Below are 21341 nucleotides of genomic sequence, written 5' to 3' on the forward strand. Positions count from 1 at the left end.
TGGCCTGTGAGATGAGAAGACCGGACTGACGCCTGTTGACCATATGCCAGGCAGTGCTTTCTGCAGACCCCCTTGCAGAGACCTGGTGATGGAGAATTATACCCATTTGACAGACGAGGGAACTGTTGCTGGCTTCAAGAAGCCATGGGGGCCAGATACGGTGGCTCACGCCTGTAATCCCAGCACTTTGGGAGGCTGAGGCGGGCGGATCACGAGGTCAAGAGATGGAGACCATCTTGGCCAACATGGTGAAACCCTGTCTACTAAAAATACAAAAATTAGCCGGGCATGGTGGCGCACACCTGTAGTCCCAGCTACTCGGGAGGCTGAGGCAGGAGAATTGCTTGAACTCGGGAGGCAGAGGTTGCAGCGAGCCGAGATAGCGCCACTGTACTCCAGCCTGGGCGACAGAGTAAGACTCCGTCTCAAAAAAAAAAAAGCCATGGGACCTGCCTACAGTCACAGGCCAACAAGTGGCAGGTCCAGGATTTGAACTCAGAGCAGTCGAGGGCCTGTGTTCAGAACCCCAGAGTGGGAGTGTGGATGGGGCCTCCTGGTGTTTGCTTTCTTGCAGCCGAGACCCTGGGGTGTGCTGCCGAGGGGCTGAGTGGCAGAGGGGAACTGGCTGAATCAAAACCTGTGCCCTGGCTTCTGCTACTGTTCAGGATGCCGCCCCTGCCACCAGGCCAGCCCAGTGGGGGCCAAGGACAAGAGCAGCCCTGTCCTGTGCCCTTACCCCACCCTGGCGTTGAATGTCACTGCCCTTCTCCCAGCCCAGCCCATCACTGGTTTCATGGTCTGATTTATTGGTGAATACACAGGGGCGGGCCCAGGACAAGCAGCTTGGCTACTCCCCCTCTGCTGGCTGCCCGACCGGCAGAGGGGGCTCCATGTGGCAGGAGCTAGGCTCCCAACGCCCACTGTTCTTGCCACCCTCTGGGCTCCCAGGCTGGGCTCTGCTAGGCTCCTGTCTCCCCCGCCAGTTAGGCAAGTCCAGGTGTGGAGGCCGAAGGGATAGATCCAGGTGGCTCTAGGCTGGGCCCTCTTCCGTTCCTCAGGGGGAGGTGCTGTCAGCCTGGCTGGGCTGGCCTGGATCTGCTTCAAGTTCTCCCCTCCTGCCCAGCTCAGTTCACCAGTGCTGGATCCAGGTTCAAATGACAGGGGCTTGGGGTTTTACAACAGTGTGGCAAATGGTCTCTCTCCGCGGCCCTGGGCAGCCATATCCCAGACCCACTGGGTTGAAGGTTCTGTGGGGTGGGGTGGAGGGACCCCAAGGTGTTCCAAGGCATTGGCCCCACTGGCAGCAGGCGTCTGAGAGGGAGGTGGGAAGGGCGGGCACGGAGAGCAGGCTCCATCCTGGGTCGAGTGGAGGACTGGCTCCCAGGGTGAGTTCACAGCGGTGCTCCCGGCTGGCGGCTGCTCAGTCTTTCCTGCTGGGCAAGCGTGGGGGGCCGGGGCTACGCCATGCTGCTGGTGGAGCAGGGGGTGCTCTGGGTGCTCCCGATGCTGTGGTTGGTGCTGCTGCTCTCTGAGGAGGCCGGGGCAGCCACTGCCACCACGGGCTCCCGCTTGCCGGGGGAACCTGGGAGCAGGGGCGGAGGTCAGGGTCCCGGCCAGGGCTCCTCAATCCCTCAGAGGCTTCACTGGGCTCCCCCGGGTGGGTGGAGGGGCCCGGCATGCTCACTGTGGGGGCCTGGGGTACTCACGCGTGTGCGAGTAGATGTACCAGAGTGCGGCGGTGAGCAGGGCCCCGATGAGGAAGGCACCAAAGGTGATGCCCAGCACGGCGGGCAGGACGAGGCCTTTGCTTGTGCAACCTAGAGAGGGCCGGCGCCATCAGCACTGCCGCCTCTGCCCCTGCCCCATCCCCTACCCTGTTGTGCTGGCCTGCGTGGGCTTTGGTGCCAGCCCTGCTCACCCTTGGACCCTTGACTTCTCTGAACCTCAGTCTCCTCTTGTAGCAAACGGGCTCATCACAGCCGGGCCTGGCATTGAGCCATGGTTGCTAGAATTATCCACCTAGAGGGCCCAGCCAGGCCTTTTGGGTCATGCCTCTGCCCCTCAAGGCTGATGGAGATGTGTTTTCAGGGAGGATGGATGGGGTAATATGAGGAAACTGAGGCTCAGGCGTGCAGAGCCTGCCCCACCTGCTGCGTGGCCTTAGGTCAGCCCTGCCCCTCTCCGAAGCCTTTAGCAGGTAGACAACGGGTGAGAGCAGCTCCAAGCACCCTGCAGCTCTGCTCTTTGATTGCTCCAAGCCTCATTCCCTCCACATTCCTGACTCCTGTGTGACTACAGGCCAGGCAGTCTTCCCTTGAGCCTCTGATGTCCAATTCTGTGTCATGGGGTTATCAGCCCTGCCTTCTTGGTCCTGGGCTGGGAGTGGAGGCTCCATCCTGACCTGGATGTGGTGGCAGAGAGGTAGGTGCCCCCATCCCTCACCCCTGCCTCTGCCGCCAGTGTCGGGACTCTTCTGCCTAGTATGGGCCTGGGGTGAACTGATGGAGAGGCTAGAGGGAGCATCCTGCAGGGAGAGGCCTCAAGGAAGGCAAGGCCAGCACCCCCACCCCAAAGGGCCTCTGTCCCACCCAGGAGGCTCCATCCTCCCAGCAACGGTGGGGATGGAGTGGAGCCGTGAGTAGGGGCAGAGGCCTAGACTCCCACGCCACAGGATGGTCCCAGGCAAGGGCTCTCCATCTGCAAAGTGCAGGCTCTGGCCCCTGTTCTAGGCTGCTGTGACTCTGGGAAGCCCTCCTCCTGCCCCTTCTGGGCCGCTTTCTCTGGGATCCCCCTTGCCATGTGCTATGTGCTATGTGCCCAGGCCGTTTCTCAGGGCTGCCCGCTGTGCCCTACTGTGACCTCAGCCACTAGAACAAACCCGAGAGACCTGGAGGGAGCTCACCAGACAGGTCAGGGCTGATGACGTTCAAGCGCGTGAAGACAGTCCTACGGACTTCCTGGAGGAGGAAGAGAGAGCAGTATGTGGCACAGCCTTTGGGAGGCGGCTTCCAGGTTTACTCCCTGGCTCTGTGACCCCAGCCCACTCTAGAGCCTTGGCTTAGAATCCCATCTCCACCGCTTCGTAGCTGGATGCCTCTGGGTGAGTCCTGGAAGATCTGTGCTGTGGGAGGGTGCCTAGTGGACAATCCCTGGCTGCTGCTGACATGTTTCCTGTGAGTTCCTGGAGGGCTTGATGCCTGGGAGCACTGTGCGAGCACTATGCGTCCCTCACCCTCGTGAACACTTTGGAGCTATGAGCCAGGTCAGCCCAGAGCCCCAGGCTCACTGTGGCTGGAGGGAGAGGCCCACTTAGGTGAGCCTCGAAGGCTTCCCTAGCTTCATATGACCAGAGAAGTTTGTAATCCTGGAGGCCTGTCTGTGTAAGGGCCTGGGGGTGACTCTGGGGGTATCCAGGACAGATTGCCTGAGAGTGGGGGTCACCAGATGGTGAAGTGTTGTGACTGGCAAATACAGAAAGCCAGGAGTGTGTGTCCTTTGTCTGCCTCTTCCCTCGGGTCTCCTGTTCTTTGAGATTACACTGGTGACCATACTACATGGATGTGTGGGTGGCTAGATTCCTGGGTGGGATGGTGGGATGGTGGGAAGATGGTGGATGCCTGGCTGGGATGGCAGGTGGGTGGGTGGGTGGATGGATGGATGGATGGACGGACGGGTGAATAAGTGGAAGGATAGATGATGGATAGATGGACAGTTGCAGCTGCATAGTCTGGCAGCTGCATAGTCTGGCAGCTGCATAGTCTGCCAGTGCCCAAGACATGGCAATCCCACCAGAAAGCTCTCGGGTGGCAGAAAGTGCTGCTGGCAGCCAGACTGCCAGGTGACATGCCTGACTAAGGCTCTGCCCCTCACCAGCTGGCCCCACATCCCTGTGGGCTGCCATGTCCTTTCCTGCAAACCACAGACCTAGAAGCTCCCACTTGAAGCTGGGGCCGGCCCAGGCTCCACTCACCTGGTCTTGGGACCCGGTCTTGGGACGCAGTGCTATAGTGCAGCTGAGGGTGCCGGTTTTGGGTATGGGTACTGTGTAGAAGTGGAGGAGGAAGCTGAAGCGCGGGTTACCCTCGGGGCTTGGGGACAGCAGGCTCACACAGTTGCCCTTGGCCGCCCGGCCCTGGATGAGTTCCATGGTGCCTCCCTCAGGCCCCAAGTCCAGGTGGCAGCTGTCTAGCTGGAGCAGGAACTCGGGGATGGATGGGGACACTCTGACCTGCATGGGTAGGTAGGGCCACGAGGCATGGGCAGCTGCTCTTCACCCCACCCCACCTGCTGCCTTGAAATATCGGCTAGAATGAAGAGTTCCCACCCCTGAGTCCTCACGGTGGAAGGAAAGGCATGGACCTGTCTGGGTCAGAGGAGGAGGACAGGGCCACATCCTTGTCAGCATCCCTGAGCAATGCCTTCTCTGTCTCCCTCTCCCACGCACCCAGGCCGTCTCCCTCCTGACTCTGGGATTCTCATCTCCTCTGGAGTCATGGTGGGAAAAAAGGCAGAGAGGAAGTTGCAGGAGCTGGGAGGCCCGAGGGGTGACAGGCATGCCAGGTACCTGCACAAAGCTCTGCTGCCCCGGCTCGATGGTGTTGGAGGCCTGGAGGAAGTGTGGGCTGAGGTAGAGGCCCAGCTGGAAAGAGAGGCTGTCCATGTTGAGGCAGTGCACCTTTTTCTGGGGGAGGACGGGAGGGAGACTTGGTCAGTCCGGCGGCACCAGCCAGGAGGGCGAGGGGTGTGGGGAGGAACAGACGTCATGGCCCTGTGGAGTTGCCTGACTCATCTTTTTTTTTTTTTTTTTTTGAGACAGAGTCTCACTCTGTGGTCCAGGCTGGAGTACAGTGGCCGGATCTCAGCTCACTGCAAGCTCCGCCTCCCAGGTTCATGCCATTCTCCTGCCTCAGCCTCCCAAGTAGCTGGGACTACAGGCGCCCACCACCTCGCCTGGCTAGATTTTTGTATTTTTTAGTAGAGACAGGGTTTCACCGTGTTAGCCTGGATGGTCTCGATCTCCTGACCTCGTGATCCACCCATTTCGGCCTCCCAAAGTGCTGGGATTACAGGCTTGAGCCACCACGCCCGGCCCTTTTTTTTTTTTTTAACTAATATTTATCAAGGAGGCAGCAGTTGCCAGGCTGTGTGAAGAGCTTCCACACGGCACCTCACTGGCTGCCCAGAGGCACCCTTTGGCGCAGAGTCCTTTCTTAGGCCACCTTTGGGCCCAGAAAACTAAAGTGACTTGCCCAAGGCCACACAGCCAGTATGTGCTAAGACCTCTGACTTGAGAGACTGAGAGCGTCACCCTCAGCAGTCCTGCTCCGCTCATACAGAACGGGAGACCGATGCCAGACACATGGCTTGCCAGGAGTTTCCTGAAGCCTACTCCCTCCCAAGCCAGGAAGAGGCCCCGGCCCAGCAGCAGCCCCTGGGCCAGGTGGGTTAGCACGTGACTGTCCATCTTACCCGCTGTGGTGATGAGCTCGACAGGATATTGACCACCACCTGCGAGGACAAAGCCAGGGAGCTGGTCAGAGCCAGAAAGGACCCCAGAGGGTATCCCACCCAATACACCCATTTTGCAGATGGGGAGACTGAGCCAACCAGTGGCCAAGCTTGTCTTATGTTCTGAGCCTCTGCACCCTGCTCTCCCAAACACACCTCCGCCCTGGGGGATCAGGGAGGCACTTGAGGGGGCACCAACCAGGCTGGTCCTGATACCTTTCTGGCCCCAGCTCTTACCTCATTGCTGATCATATTCGCCGTCACTTCCATGCCACAGCTGGAGTAAGCGCTGTGCAGGACAAACTGGTCACCCCTGTCCTCGGCCTGACAGCTGGGGTCCCAGAGGGTCAGGCCCATGATGGTGCACTTCAAATGCTGGGTTGGGAGAGAGGGGCACCGTCAGGAGGCACTGGGGTCTCTGTGGCCTGCCACACCCCAGCACCAAGGACTGACCACAACCCAGGGCTCCCAAGTCACAGCCATTCCCCTGCCCTGCTCCCTCTTCATTTTTGTTAGATGTCATCATCCTACACCACTTAAAATTTCTTTTTTTTTTTTTTTTTTTTTTGAGACGGAGTCTCACTCTTGTTGCCCAGGCTGGAGTGCAGTGGCTTGATCTTGGCTCACTGCAACCTCCACCTCCTGGGTTCAAGCGATTCTCTTGCCTTGGCCTCCTGAGTTGCTGGGATTACAGGCGCGTGCCACCATGCCCAGCTAATTTTTTGTATTTTTAGTAGATAGGATTTCACCATGTTGGCCAGGCTGGTCTCGAACTCCTGACCTCAGGTGATCCACCTGCCTCAACTTCCCAGTGCAGGGATTACAGGCGTGAGCCACCGTACCCGGCCATTTTTTGTATTTTTAGTAGAGACGAGGTTTCACCATGCTGGCCAGGCTGGTCTTGAACTCCGGACCTCAGGCAATCCACCCACCTTGGCCTCCCAAAGTGCTGGGATTACAGGTGTGAGCCACCATGCCTGGCCCACTTAAGACTTCTTGAACTTGCACACTTTTGCACTAAGCCTTGTCCTAAGCAATAATAGCTGTTGGATCACAAATTTTCTTCTTCTTTTTTTTTTTTTTTTTTTTTGAGACGGAGTCTTGCCCTGTCGCCTAGGCTGGAGTGCAGTGGCGCGATCTCGGCTCACTGCAAGCTCTGCCTCCCGGGGTCACGCCATTCTCCTGTCTCAGCCTCCCGAGTAGCTGGGACTACAGGCGCGTGCCACCACGCCCGGCTAATTTTTTGTATTTTTAGTAGAGACGGGGTTTCACCGTGTTAGCCAGGATGGTCTCAATCTCCTGACCTCATGAGCCGCCCGCCTTGGCCTCCGAAAGTGCTGGGATTACAGGCGTGAGCCACCACACCCGGCCACATTTTCTTATATCTATCAAAATAAATATAGAACTATTAAAATTAAAAAATATTCCTTCAAGTTCCACATATAATTATCACTCACAGCCCCAAGGGCATACAAACCCTACAAGCACAGTCCAGTCTCAGGCCTGGGGTAGGCAAAGTGTTCCTGTAAAGAGCCAGATAGTAAATACTGTCATGCAGTGCCGGACAATGTTTTGGTCGGCGATGGACTGTGTATATGATGGTGGTCCCTGGTTCCACAAAATTATAATGAAGCTGAAAAATTTCTATTGCCTAGTGTTTGTGGTGATGCTGATGTAAGCAAACTTATTGCACTGCCAGTCATATAAAAGTCTAGCACAGGCCGGGCGTGGTGGCTCACACCTGTAATCCCAGCACTTTGGGAGGCGGAGGCGGGCAGATCACGTGAGGCCAGAAGTTCGAGACCTGCCTGGCCAACACAGTGAAACCTGACTCTACTAAAATTATAAAAATTAGCTGGGTGTGGTGGCACACGCCCATAGTCCTAGCTACTGGGAAGGCTGAAGCACAAGAATTGCTTGAATCGAGGAGGAGGCTGCAGTAAGCCAAGATCGCATCACTGCACTCCAGCCTGGGTGATGGAGCAAGACCTTGTCTCTAAAACAAGAAAAAGAAGGCCGGGTGCAGTGGCTCACGCCTGTAATCCCAGCACTTTGGGAGGCTGAAGTAGGCAGATCACCTGAGGTGAGAAGTTCGAGACCAGCCTGGCCATTATGGTGAAACCCTGTTTCTACTAAAAATACAAAAAAGTAGCCAGGCTACTGGCCAGGCACGTGACTCACACTAGTAAGCCCAGCACTTTAGGAGGCCGAGGTGGGCAGATCACAAGGTCAGGAGTTCGAGACCAGCCTGGCCAACATAGTGAAACCCTGTCTCTGCTAAAAAATACAAAAAATAAGCCAAGTGTGGTGATGGGTGCCTGTAATCTCAGCTAGCTACTCGGGAGGCTGAGGCAGGAGAATCGCTTGAACCCGGGAGGAGGGGGTTGCAGTGAGCCAAGATTGTGCCACTGCACTCCAGCCCGGTCAACAGTGTGAGACTGTCTAAAAAAAAAAAAAAAAAAAAGTAGCCAGGCGTGGTAGTATTCCCAACTACTTGGGAGGCTGAGGCAGGAGAATCACTTGAACCCGGGAGGTGGAGGTTACAGTAAGCCAAGACGGCACCACTGAACTCCAGCCTGGGCGACAAAGCAAGTCTCCCACTCAAAAAAAAAAAAAAAAAAAAAGGAGAGAAAGAAAAGAAAAACCACTGTAGCCAAAATTGAAAGAACAGCAGCAAATCAAGGGAAGTGGTGGCCAAAGGGGCAACCTTTTTTTCTTTTTTTTTTTTTTTTGAGACAGAGTCTCGCTCTGCTGCCCAGGCTGGAGTGCAGTGGCGTGATCTCGGCTCACTGCAAGCTCCACCTCCTGGGTTTACGCTATTCTCCTGCCTCAGCCTCCCGAGTAGCTTGGGACTCCAGGTGCCCGCCACCACGCCTGGCTAATTTTTTGTATTTTTAGTAGAGATGGGGTTTCACCGTGTTAGTCAAGATGGTCTCGTTCTCCTGACCTCATGATCCGTCCACCTCGGCCTCCCAAAGTGCTGGGATTACAGGCGTGAGCCACTGCGCCCGGCCCCCCTTTTTTTTTTCTTTAAAACTTATAAAAATCATCAAGAAAAATACCAAAGCCTCAGTGATAAAGAGACTGAGGTCCTCATCACTCACATGGAGCCATGCCCACACTCACTACTACCCAGAGAATTATAACTAAACAAGAATGGAATGAGATGTGCCACTTCCCACAATGGCAAAGGTTTTTCTTTTCTTTTTTTGAATTACAGTCTGGAGAGAGCGAAGAGGTTGAGCTGCTCTCGTAAATCAGCAGTGAAAATTCAAATCATCTTTGGGAAAGTGGGTTGGCAACATGTATTGAAACTTCATTCCTTTTGACCCAGTAATTCCACTAGGAAATCTATCCTAAGAAAATAATCCTATATAAAGAAATGTTTCATGTACAATGACATTTTTTGCATATTTATAATACTGCAGAATTGGAAACAACCTAAATGTGTAACAAGGGAAGAGGAGTTAATAATAGCATGTCAATATGATGGAATAACATGTACTTATTAAACATATTAGGTACAGGTGTCAAAGCTCTAAAAATACATTAAGTGAAATAGCAAAAGACAAATGAACACATCCCTTATGATTATATCAATATAAGAAATACACAGACAAAACACTCCAGGAAGCACACCAAAATGTTGGCAGCCATTGTCGTTGGGTCAGAAGGTTAAGATTTTCTACTTTTCACATTTTTTTTAAAGCATGTTTTTTGTTTGTTTGTTTGTTTGTTTGAAATGGAGTCTCGCCCTGTCGCCCAGGGTGGAGTGCAGTGGCGCAATCTCAGCTCGCTGCAATTTCCCTCTTCTGGGTTCAAGCGATTCTCCTGCCTCAGCCTCCCACGTAGCTGGGACTACAGGCATGCACCACCATGCCCGGCTAATTTTTTCTATTTTAGTAGAGACGGGGTTTCACTGTGTTGCCCAGGCTGGTCTCGAACTCCTGAACTCCGGTAATCTGCCTGCCTCGGCCTCCCAAAGTGCTAGGGTCGCAGGCGTGAGCCACTGTGCCTGGCCAGCATGTGTTATTTTATTTTATTTTATTTTGAGACGGAGTCTCGCTCTTTCACCCAGGCTGGAGTGCAGTGGCGCTATCTTGGCTCACTGTAAGCTCTGCCTCCCAGGTTCAGGCCATTCTCCTGCCTCAGCCTCCCGAGTAGCTGGGACTACAGGCATCTGCCACCATGCCTGGCTAATTTTTTGTATTTACCGTGTGTTATTTTTATAACAAATATATTTGTCAACCAGGCAAAGATAACATTGTGTAGGGTTTGTTTTTTTTTTTTTTTCCCCAAGACAGAGTCTCATTCTGTTGCTCAGGCTGGAGTGTAGTGGTGTGATCTTGGCTCACTGCAGCCTCTATCTCCTGGGTTCAAGCGGTTCTTGTGCCTCAGCCTCCCGAGCAGCTGGGACTACAGGTATGTTCCATCACCCCTGGCTAATTTTTGTATTTTAGTAAAGACAAGGTTTCACCATGTTGGCCAGGCTGGTCTCGAACTCCTGACCTCAAGTGATCCGCCCAACTTGGCCTCCCAAAGTGCTGAGATTACAGGCGTGAACCACCCTGCCCGGCCTGTGTAGGCATTCTGCTAAGCGACCACCCAGCTCAGGGAGCATTTAGGATTAATAATGACAACTACCTAGTGCTGGCATTATTTACTAAGCACTTACTATGTACCACATCTGACTGTGCCACGTGATCGGCCTGTCAGACCTCCTTTAATTCTCACCATGTGGTAGGTACCATTGTCAATCCCATTATACAAGTGGGAAAACAAAGGCTTGCAGAGGGATGTTACTTGCCCCCCTGCCTGGGCTAGGACCCCAAGAGTCTTGGGCTAGGGTAGGAACCAGATGTCCATGTCATCCTGAGCCAGAGGGGCAGGAGTTCCCTTACCGCAACAAGCTCTTTCTTTAGTACCAGGGTCATGGCGTCATTGGCACACTTTGTCTGGATCAGGGACATGAGCAGCTCTGGGCTGCAAGTGTCCTTGGGAGGAGTGGTCTGGATCGGTGCGGGTGAGGTCTGCAGCCTACCACCTGTGGGGAAGCAGAGGCAGGCCAGGCGGATGGTCACTGGGTGCCTGCACCAGGCTCTTTTTTTTTTTTTTTTGAGACGGAGTTTTGCTCTGTTACCCAGGCTGGAGTGCAGTGGCACGATCTCGATCTCGGCTCACTGCAACCTCCGCGTCCTGGTTTCAAGTGACTCTCAGGCTGTTCTGATTAGCTACTCCCATTGTTCCCCCATGCAGATGAGAAAAATGAGGCTGAGAGAGGCTAATGTACCTTGCCCAAGCTCACACAGAGGGGCTTCACCAACAGTGTGGCCACTGATCCAAGGGAGAGGAAGGGAAGGGAGGGGCAGGGGGAGGGTGCTCACCACAGCTAGGGGCATGAAGTGAGACAACGCTGGCCAGCGGTAGCTCCACGAAGGATGCCACAACACTGGCATTGAGCATCCGGGCCTCCCCCAGCAGGCCTTGGGGTGTGTCTGGGAGCTTGAAGCCACGAATGTTTTTCTCTGGAAAGATCTTGAAGGAGTATTCTCCAGTGGTCTAATGGTGGGGAGAGAGGCAGAGCAGGGGACCATGGACACAGTCTGTGCCACAGCAGGCTAGCCAGGGTTATGCCAGGCCTCGGTCCTGCTGTGTCCCCACTCCTGCTGTGTCCTCTGCCTGACCCCTTGCTTCACCTATGGACATAGGTGATTTGTCCTTCAACTCAGCTCAGGGGTTCACCTCTCCAGGAAACGTCCCTGATCCAGAGGTTGGGAGTTTGGGTTTTATGTCCCGGGAGCTGCGCAAAACTCACCCAGATCTGCATGTTGTGGTTGGCGTCGATGAGCCAGGACACGTAGGGGGGACCCTGCAGGATGAGGACGGCATCGGGATCCCCAGACGCGCAGCTCAGTTCCACCTTCACCGTCACCGTCCGGGGCCTGCGGGGAGACAGATGCGGATGGAACGCTGAAGCGGACAGGCCAGGCGGGGAGCGAGACCTGGCGTCGGATGGGCGGCGGCTGCACTCTTACCTGGCCAGGTATGGGTCTATGGGATAGAGATGGGAATGGGGCCAGGCTTGTGCCTAAAGGGGAGGGGCTCATAGGGGGCGGGGCCTAGAGTAGGAGAATGGCTGTGGTCTCACGGGGCTGCGGCGGGGCTGGGGCTGGGACCCGGGAGGGGCTTCATAAGGGACGGGGTGGGGGTGGGGGGACGGGGGGGGTACGGGGGGGCGTGGGGAGGGGGGTAGTCGTCTCTCGGGGGTGGGGCCTAGTGTCGGGGTGGGGAGAGACCCTTACCCGGCCGAGTGGCCCGGCAGGACCCTCAGGATGTGCGCCTCCTTGTGGCCGGCCACACCTTCCAAGCGGCAGCCCCGGACCAAGGCTGGGATACGCGGCCGCCACTCGAGCGTGCGGCCCATGTCCTGGCTGGCTTCCAGCATGCAGAAGGACAGTGAGCCCTGGGCTGCGGAGACACGCGCACCTCAGTGCCTTCCCCCAGCAGCCCTGCACCTAACAGAGCCTCACCCTCACCCACAGCCAAAGGTAGCGGTGGTGGGGCAGGCAGGACGGTGCTGCAGAGGTGGAGAGGCGTCAGAGGACCCAGGTTGGAACATCCCTTCCACACTTACCTGCCAAGTGACCCTCTGCAAGTCCCCGAGCCTCCGTTTCATCTGTCAACACAGGGTTAACATAAGGGATGAGCCCATGACACATGTTAGGGTGCAGCCCCGAAACCACCCAACAAGACCTGAAATGATAGATTTATCTGTGTACATGTACATGTTTATTGTCACCTCCCTCATCACAGTATCAGCTCTAGGAGGGCAGGGCCTGAGTGTGTCCCCCACAGTGTCCCCAAGTGCCTAGCATAATAGGGCTTTGGCACACAGTAGATGCACAGTAAATCATGAAAATGCCGGGGTTTTTTAGGTCAAAAACTGGCATTTCACATGTTTCGATTTGATATTTGGTGAAGGAGCCATCACTGTCTCAAGGCAGCACTGGTTTGCGGCATGTGACCTGTGGCACTTTGTGTCCCCTCTTGCACTCCTGGTGTCCAAGTCTGAGGCGTGGGCCAGAGGAGCTCAGATTCCTCTTGAGCAGTGTCATGAGCCCAGAGAGGTTGCTGGGGAAACTGACCTTGGCCCAGTCGGAGGAGGACGCTCTGGGGGTCATCCAGCTCGGCAGCAGAGGCGATGGGGCCCCTCTCAGCTGCCCACTCGAGGATCTGCGTCTTGGGGAAGGATGGCAGCTCTGTGGTGTTGACTCCCGGGGGCTCTTGGAAGGTGACCAGGTTGGGATTCTGGGGAGGCATGTGGAGGCTCAGAATGCTGTTCCTGGCCCCGTGTCCCCTCTACCCCACGTAGGAGGTCAGGAAGTAATTTGTGGAGTCAGCCCATTGGCTGAGAGAAAGACGCCAGAGCTGAGAATGCTGTCTAGTGGATCTGCAGTCAGCCCAGAACCCCCCCCAGCAGTCAGATCAGCCCCTTCTCCCTTCCATACCTGGGGGGCCGGATGAACACACCACCTTGTTCATCCACCTGTCCAAACATCACCCACCCCTCCAGAGCTGTTCTCATTCAACCCACATCTACACCATCATGCAGCTGTCTCTCCCTACACCCCGAGGCTCTGGATCTCCCTACACTTGGAGGGTCCACAGGGGACAACGTCTACCTTGCCCATCATTGCACAGTGCTTGACACATAATAGGCACTGAGAAATATTTGTCTGACTCTGGGCCCTGGGCCCATCACAGGATCCTGACATGCCAGCCTCACCCTGACACCCGGCCTGTGGTGAGTGCTTCCTGCTTATGGGAAGAAAGGGAGAAAGGGAGGAAAGAAGAAAGGGATGGATGAATGAATAGATGAATTAAAGACAGATATCAGTGGTCCCTGCCCTAGGGGATATTACCATTCAGAAACTACACATGCATCAAGTCATTTGAAGCAATAGAAGACAGAATTTTATTTAATAAGAAACAAAGGAGCCAGACAGATCTCCCGGTTGGACAGGGATGGGGAATCTGGGTGGCTCCAGCATCTCACTGCCTATCCTGCCAGTGCCCCTGAAGAGATGGGGGCCGGGGGTGAGGAGGAAAGCAGACAGGGAAGACTTCCTGGAGGAGTGACTCTGGAAAGCTGAAGGATTCAGAGGAAGCTGTTGGGACCACTGACTGAGCTCCTTCGTGTACAGTCTCCAGAGCCAGGGCCATTGAGCTGAATGAAGCAGCAGCAGCAGAAGGGCAAAAGGACTTCAGGTTGGATTTAACAATATTTTTGGCCGGGCGCGGTGGCTCAAGCCTGTAATCCCAGCACTTTGGGAGGCCGAGACGGGCGGATCATGAGGTCAGGAGATCGAGACCATCCTGGCTAACACAGTGAAAACCCGTCTCCACTAAAAATACAGAAACTTAGCCAGGCGAGGTGGCAGGCGCCTGTAGTCCCAGCTACTCGGGAGGCTGAGGCAGGAGAATGGCGTAAACCCAGGAGGTGGAGCTTGCAGTGAGCTGAGATCCGGCCACTGCACTCCAGCCTGGGTGACAGAGCGAGACTCCGTCTCAAAAAAAAAAAAAAAAAAAAAAAATTTAATTGTTATTTTTTAGAAACGAGGGTCTCACTATGTTTCCCAGGTTGGTCTCTAACTTCTGGCCTCAAGAGACCCTCCTGGCCAGGCACAGTGGCTCATGCCTATAATCTCAGCACTTTGGGAGGCCGAGGTGGGTGGATCCCCTGAGGTCAGGAGTTTGAGACCAGCCTAGCCAACATAGTATGAAACCCTGTCTCTACTAAAAATACAAAAAATTAGCCAGGCGTGGTGGCCGGTGCCTGTAATCCCAGCTATTCGGGAGGCTGAGGCAGGAGAATTGCTTGAACCCAGGAGGCGAAGGTTGCAGTGAGGCGAGATCGGGCCATTGCACTCCAGCCTGGGCAACAAGAGTGAAACTCTGTCTCAAAAAAAAGGAGACCCTCCTGCCTCAGCTTCCCAAAGTGTTGGGATTACAGACATGAGCCAGGTCGCCCGGCCCAAGCTAGATATTGAGGACTGCCAGATGGCAACAGTAGAGAAGACACCCTAGAATGACCCATCTAGAAGGAAGCAGATACCTTCTCTGCAGGAATTCAACAAGGGGGGAAAGTGATGGGCACCTTGCGTGAGGAACCCAGCCCGCGGAATGGGAAAGGGCTGGGACACTGGCTTTACATAGCTGGGTTGGGAAAGGGATCTGATCCTTGAGTCATCCTCTGTAAAATGGGGATAGAGCAGGGCTTGACGTCTGTTGGTCGCCTGGCACTGGGTCTGGCACCAAGGCCGCGCCTTGGCCTCTTTGTCCCCTTTGGCCACGGGCCCCAGGGAGCCCGCTCGGGAAGCTGCACGGCCCCAGGAGGAAGGCGGCGTGGCCGAGGCTAGAGCCGGCGGCTGCTGCGACCTTCCAGCTGACGGGCGCGTTTCATTCCTGCCTCACCCTGGGCGGCACGGACTCAGATCAGGAATGGGGAGGATCCATGACAAAGGCCACGCCCCCTCTGGGACCTCGATTCCTCTTCTGGGCGCCGAGGGATGGGCTGCAAGGAGTCAAATCCTCTTGGCCCTGGTGGTTGGATTTGGCCCCCTCCCTCCTAGGACTTTCACATGCTGGCTTGGTCGTGTCTGACTGTCTCTGTGCTGTCCCTGTCACCAGTCTAGAAGCTTCTCCCCTGTCCCCCACGCCCAACTTTGCTCAAGCCTGCCTCCTTCCCCCAGTGGGTATGTTTCTTTTTCTGCCTCTCTCCCCTTTGCTATCTTTGCTCTCCCCCGGGCTCTCCCCTTCCTGCCCTCTGTTTTCTCTCTTGTAAACAACAGCTGCTCACATCTGGGGCCCACCTCCCAGACATTCCACGTGGAGGAGGCAGTGCTGGCAAGCCACCCCACCTCCTCCAGCCCTGACCCCTGGCAGTGGTCCCAGCTCCCTGGCCTCCTGTCTCTGGTGGATGTCTCTAACACTTGCTAAAACTTGAGGCTTTTGGTTGTTTGTTTTTAACTTTTTTCCCAAATCCACAGCTGACCCGAAAACTTGAGTTTTTAAAAAAATATTTTTTTTTCTCCAAAATAGGCCAAATCCATTTAAAGCAACTCTTGAATACTCAACAAAGTGTAAAGAACCAAATAAATGTTTTTCCTAATCCCACTTCCCAGCCATAACCACTGTTAACACATTGTTAGGTTTTCTTTTTTTTTTTTTTTTTTTTTTGAGACGGAGTCTCGCTCTGTCGCCCAGGCTGGAGTGCAGTGGCCGGATCTCAGCTCACTGCAAGCTCCGCCTCCTGGGTTTACGCCATTCTCCTGCCTCAGCCTCCCGAGTGGCTAGGACTACAGCTGCCCGCCACCTTGCCCGGCTAGTTTTTTGTATTTTTTAGTAGAGACAGGGTTTCACCATGTTGGCCAGGATGGTCTCGATCTCCTGACCTCGTGATCCGCCCGTCTCGGCCTCCCAAAGTGCTGGGATTACAGGCTTGAACCACCTCACCCGGCCTCATTGTTAGGTTTTCTCCTGGCTCTTTTCCTCTGTCTTTAAATATTTTCAAATATATGTCACGTAACTTTTTCAAAGACAATGAAAAGATTATCTTATAAAATGCTGAGTTCAGTTGTCCCACTGGACAGAGAGGCAAACTGAGACTATGCAGAGGACCAGAGTTGGCCAGGGCTGCACATCAGCCTGACTCCCACCTCTTGGTCTAGACTCTTTACTGTAGTCCTGCTGCCCTCTGGGTTCTCTCTGGTAAAGATCATTGGATTCACCAGGCAGGACCCTGGTGAATAATGTCAGGATGAAAGGGAGAAGCAGGGCCGGGCCGCTAGGGTGGGAGACCCTGGCCCACAGAGATAGACAGCAGGGACCTCCCATGGCCAGAGCCTCAGCCTGGGGTTGGTGGGAACACACTCACGTAGGCCAAGTGCAGTGGGATTCCCAGGGCCTGGAGCTGCAGGAAAACATTGCTGTTTACACTGAGGACCAGAAGCACCTCTCGGGGCTGGGTGCCATTTTGCTTGGATGCCTGGAGAGTCAGCTCCAGCTGTGACAGGTCCTGGGGAACACAGAGGGGAGACGCACACAGACCAGTTAGATTTGCATAGGTTGTGTCACCCAGATAGGCAGTGATGACTTGGGTGCTTCCACTCCAATCTCCCTGCCTGCTCTGTCCACCCTCGCCTCCCAGTGCCTGGGGTAGTGCCTGGCCCTCTGGCCATCCTTAGGGAATTCACACTAAACAAATGAAGGAGGTAAGCCCAGCAAATCTGAAGAGAGGAAAAAAATTAGGCTGGGCACAGTGGCTCACGCCTGTAATCCCAGCACTTTGGGAGGCTGAGGCGGGTGGATCACCTGAGGCGGGTGGATCTCGAACTCAGGAGTTCGAGACCAGCCTGTCCAACAAGGTGAAACCCCGTTTTACTAAAAATACAAAAAATTAGCCAGGTGTGGTGGTGGACGCCTGTAATTCCAGCTACTTGGGAGGCTGAGGCAGGAGAATCTCTTGAACCCAGGAGGTGGAGGTTGCAGTGAGCCAAGAATGCGCCATTACACTCCAGCCTGGGCAACAAGAGTAAAGCTCTGTCTCAAAAAAAAAAAAAAAAAAAAAAAAGGATGAGCCTGAACTTCATCCATCAAGGATCAAGGTTTATTATTTCTTTTCTTTTTTTTTTTTTGAGATGGAGTCTCCCTGTCACCAGGCTGGAGTGCAGTGACAGAATCTTGGCTCACTGCAACCTCTGCCTCCTGAGTTCAAGTGATCCTCCTGCCTCAGCTTCCCAAGTAGCTAGGACTACAGGTGCATGCCAACACACCCAGATAATTTTGGTAGTTTTAGTAGAGATGGGGTTTCACCATTTTGGCCAGGCTGGTCTCGATCTCTTGACCTCGTGATCCACCCGCCTCAGCCTCCCAAAGTGCTAGGATTATAGGCATGAGCCACCGTGCCTGGTAAGATTTATTATTTCTACTGAGCACCTATTGTGTACTGGGCCTTAGGGAGTGTCCTGTGTGTGGAGGCAGCGATCCCCCGCCCCGTCATCCCCACCAACTCTCCTGCTGTCCCTGAGTGACAGCTCTGCTTCCAGCCCACATGAGACAGTCACAGTTGCTCTCCCAGTTTGCAGTATTCCTGCTTGTCTTACCATTTTAAAGTACTAAAATCCTGGGGCGTTGTTTTTGGTATAATGCCATTATTTTGATATAAGAATGTGAAGTTGAAATCATTTATGTCTTGAGACGTACCTACTGCATTAACATTTTTAATTGTTCAATGGTGTATACATTTAGAATGTTTTTATAACAACAACAACAACAACAACAATACCTACCTACCATGTAAATAGGGCCTATTAAATCCCAGGACTGCTCTAAGTGCTTTACACATTAACTCATTTAATCCTTGCAACAAACTTAAGAGGTAAATATCGTTTTTTTTTGTTTGTTTTTTTGTTTGTTTTTTTTGAGACAGAGTCTTACTGTGTTGCCCAGTCTGGAGTGCAGGGGTGCTATCTCGGCTCACTGCAAACTCTGCCTCCCAGGTTCACGCCATTCTCCTGCCTCAGCCTCCCGAGTAGCTGGGACTACAGGCGCCCGCCACCACACCTGGCTACCTTTTCGTATTTTTAGTAGAGACGGGGTTTCACCGTGTTAGCCAGGTTGGTCTCGATCTCCTGACCTCGTGATCCACTCGCCTCGGCCTCCCAAACTGCTGGGATTACAGGCGTGAGCCACTGTGCCCAGCCTTTTTTTTTTTTTTTTTTTTTTAAGAGACAGAGTCGGCCGGGCGCGGTGGCTCAAGCCTGTAATCCCAGCACTTTGGGAAGCCAAGACGGGCGGATCACGAGGTCAGGAGATCAAGACTATCCTGGCTAACATGGTGAAACCCCGTCTCTACTAAAAAATACAAAAAACTAGCCGCGCGAGGTGGCGGGCACCTGTAGTCCCAGCTACTCGGGAGGCTGAGGCGGGAGAATGGCGTAAACCCGGGAGGCGGAGCTTGCAGTGAGCTGAGATCCGGCCACTGCACTCCAGCCTGGGCGACAGAGAGAGACTCTGTCTCAAAAAAAAAAAAAAAAAAAAAAAAAAAGGAGACAGAGTCTCCCTCTGTTGCCCAGGTTGGAGTGCAGTGACACGATCTCGGTCCACTGCAACCTCTGCCTCCTGGGTTCAAGCCATTCTCCTGCCTCAGCCTCCCGAGTAGCTGGGATTACAGGCACCTGCTACTACACCGGCTAATTTTTGTATTTTTACTAGAGATGGAGTTTTACCATGTTGGCCAGGCTGGCTTTTATTTATTTTTTCTTTGAGGTGGAGGCTCGCTCTGTCACCCAGGCTGGAGTGCAGTGGCGCAATCTTGGCTCACTGCAACCTCTGCCTCCTGGGTTCAAGTGATTCTCCTGCCTCAGCCTCCCGAGTAGCTGGGACTACAGGCACCAGCTACCATGCCTGGCTAATTTTTGTATTTTTAGTAGAGACAGGGTTTCACCATGTTGGTCAGGCTGGTCTCGAACTCTGACCTTGTGACCCACCTGCCTCAGCCTCCCAAAGTGCTGGGATTATAGGCATGAACCACCCCGCCCGACTTTTTTTTTTTTTTTTTTTTTTTCTTGAGACAGGGTCTTGCTCTGTCACCCAGGATGGAATGCAGTGGCACAATCTCGGCTCACTACAACCTGAGGTTCAAGCAATTCTCCTGCCTCAGCCTCCTGAGTAGGTAGGACTACAGGTGTGTGCCACCACACCAGATTAATTCCTTTTTTTTTTTTTTTTGAGACGGAGTCTTGCTTTGTTGCCCAGACTGGAGTGCAGTGGTGCAATCTTGGCTCACCACAAGCTCTGCCTTCTGGGTTCATGCCATTCTCCTGCCTCAGCCTCCTGAGTAGCTGGGACTACAGGCATGCACCACCACGCCTGGCTAATTTTTTTTTTTTTTTGTATTTTTAGTAGAGACGGGGTTTCACCGTGTTAGCCAGGATGGTCTCGATCTCCTGACCTCGTGATCCGCCCGCCTCAGCCTCCCAAAGTGCCGGGATTACAGGCATGAGCCAATGTGCCCGGCTGATTTATTTTTATTTTTTTAGTAGAGACAGGGTTTCACTATGTTGGCCAGGCTGGCTTTTCTTTGTTTTTTGAGACAGGGTCTTGCTCTGCTGTCCAGGCTGAAGTGCAGTAGTGCAGTCATGGCTCACTGCAGCCTCAACCTCCTAGGCTCAAGCAATTCTCCCACCTCGGCTTCCCAAAGTACCGGAATTACAGGCATGAGCTACCATTCTTTTTTTTTTTTTTGAGACAGAGTCTTGCTCTGTTGCCCAGGCTGGAGTGCAATGGCACAACTTTGGCTCACTGCAACCTCTGCCTCCTGGGTCAAGCAATTCTCCTGCCTCAGTGTCCTGAGTAGCTGGGACTACAGGTGAGTGCCACCATGGCTGGCTAATTTTTGTATTTTTAGTAGAGATGGGGTTTCAGCATGTTCGCCAGACTGGTCTTAAATTCTTGACCTCAAATGATCTGCCCACCTCGGCCTCCCAAAGTGCTGGAATTACAGGCATGAGCCACTGCGCCCGGCCACCATTATTTTCACTTACAGATGAGGGAACCAAAGCCCTGAGAGGTGAAGTCATTTGCCTTTGATGACACAGGAAGTCAGCCAGGGGCTGGGATTGGTGCGGAGACAGGCCTGTGCTCTCACGTTTTTCTTTTCTTTTTTTTTTTTTTTTGAGATGGAGTTTCACTCTTCCTGCCCAGGCTGGAGTGCAATGGTGCGATCCCAGCTCACTGCAACCTCCACCTCCTGGGTTCAAGTGATTCTCTTGCCTCAGCCTCCCAAGGAGCTGGGACTACAGGTGCATGCCACCACGCCCAGCTAATTTTTGTATTTTTAGTAAAGATGGGGTTTCGCCATGTTGGCCAGGATGGGCTCAAACTCCTGACCTCAGGTGATCCGCCCGCCTTGGCCTCCCAAAGTGCTAGGATTATAGGCATGAGCCACCGCACCCAACCACTCTCACATTTTTCTACACATTTTTGTGTAGTACATCCTTCCCTAGCACATTTTTCTACACCTTATTCCCAAGAAGAAAAAGAACACAGCGATCCACAAGGCAGTGTCTATTGAAAGAATGACCTCAAAGGCTTTCTGAACTAGTGGCATGTGAACAGGTGAGTGCTGAGACTAAGACAGGAAGGCCGGGAGTGGTGGCTCACGCCTGTAATCCCAGCACTTTGGGAGGCTGAGGTGGGCGGATCACCTGAGTTTGGGAGTTCAAGACCAGCCTGACCAACATGGAGAAACCCCGTCTCTACTAAAAATACTAAATTAGCCGGGTGTGGTGGCACACGCCTGTAATCCCAGCTACTCGGGAGGCTGAGGTAGGAGAATCGCTTGAACCCCAGGAGGTGCAGGTTGCATCGAGACAAGATTGCGCCATTGAACTCCAGCCTGGGCAACAAGAGTGAAACTCCGCCTAAAAAAAAAAAAAAGACAGGTAAGCCTCAGAAGCTCTTGTGAGTACAAGGACAAAGACAAATGTAGTTTGCTGAAACACAGACTCCCAGTGCTCTCATACAAAAGCTGCCAGTCTAAAAGATGATTCAAAAGCTCTCTTCAAAGTTATGAAAAAGGGGAAGGATATTTCAAGATGAAGACACCAGTGGAAAGTTTTGAGATTTAACTTCTAATCATCTTGTCATTTCCCCAACGGACGTCACAAAGCCAGAGACAGTGTTTCAGTCACTGGAAAAATCTGCCCAGAAATATTTCTGTTACTCAATAATGATACCATCATTACTCTTTGCTTTTAAGTTTCCTCTTT

General features: G+C 53.7%; 2 protein-coding genes across 2 annotated transcripts in view; one reads left to right on the forward strand and one right to left on the reverse strand.

The window, feature by feature from the left end:
- Nucleotides 1-786: 786 nt before the first annotated feature.
- LOC105463960 (endoglin) overlaps nt 787-21341 on the reverse strand; it is a 43804-nt gene continuing 23249 nt past the window's right edge. Inside the window, exons 3-16 of the mRNA XM_011711462.2 lie at nt 16445-16585; nt 12654-12816; nt 12143-12184; nt 11811-11976; nt 11324-11450; nt 10893-11067; nt 10410-10552; nt 5746-5883; nt 5470-5508; nt 4565-4681; nt 3971-4228; nt 2903-2957; nt 1707-1817; nt 787-1582 (exon numbers count right to left, since the gene is read on the reverse strand). Of these exons, the coding sequence (XP_011709764.1) occupies nt 1458-1582; nt 1707-1817; nt 2903-2957; nt 3971-4228; nt 4565-4681; nt 5470-5508; nt 5746-5883; nt 10410-10552; nt 10893-11067; nt 11324-11450; nt 11811-11976; nt 12143-12184; nt 12654-12816; nt 16445-16585 (1800 nt within the window). The 3' untranslated portion in view covers nt 787-1457. The remainder of the gene's footprint in view (nt 1583-1706; nt 1818-2902; nt 2958-3970; nt 4229-4564; nt 4682-5469; nt 5509-5745; nt 5884-10409; nt 10553-10892; nt 11068-11323; nt 11451-11810; nt 11977-12142; nt 12185-12653; nt 12817-16444; nt 16586-21341) is intronic.
- LOC105463959 (uncharacterized) lies at nt 1815-3614 on the forward strand. Its single transcript, XM_011711461.3, is given in 3 exon segments — nt 1815-2708; nt 2710-2799; nt 2801-3614. Coding segments are annotated over 3 exon segments (576 nt in total). The 5' UTR covers nt 1815-2342; the 3' UTR covers nt 2921-3614.

This window comes from Macaca nemestrina, chromosome 14 (assembly GCF_043159975.1).
Source record: "Macaca nemestrina isolate mMacNem1 chromosome 14, mMacNem.hap1, whole genome shotgun sequence".
Classification (NCBI taxonomy): domain Eukaryota; kingdom Metazoa; phylum Chordata; class Mammalia; order Primates; family Cercopithecidae; genus Macaca; species Macaca nemestrina.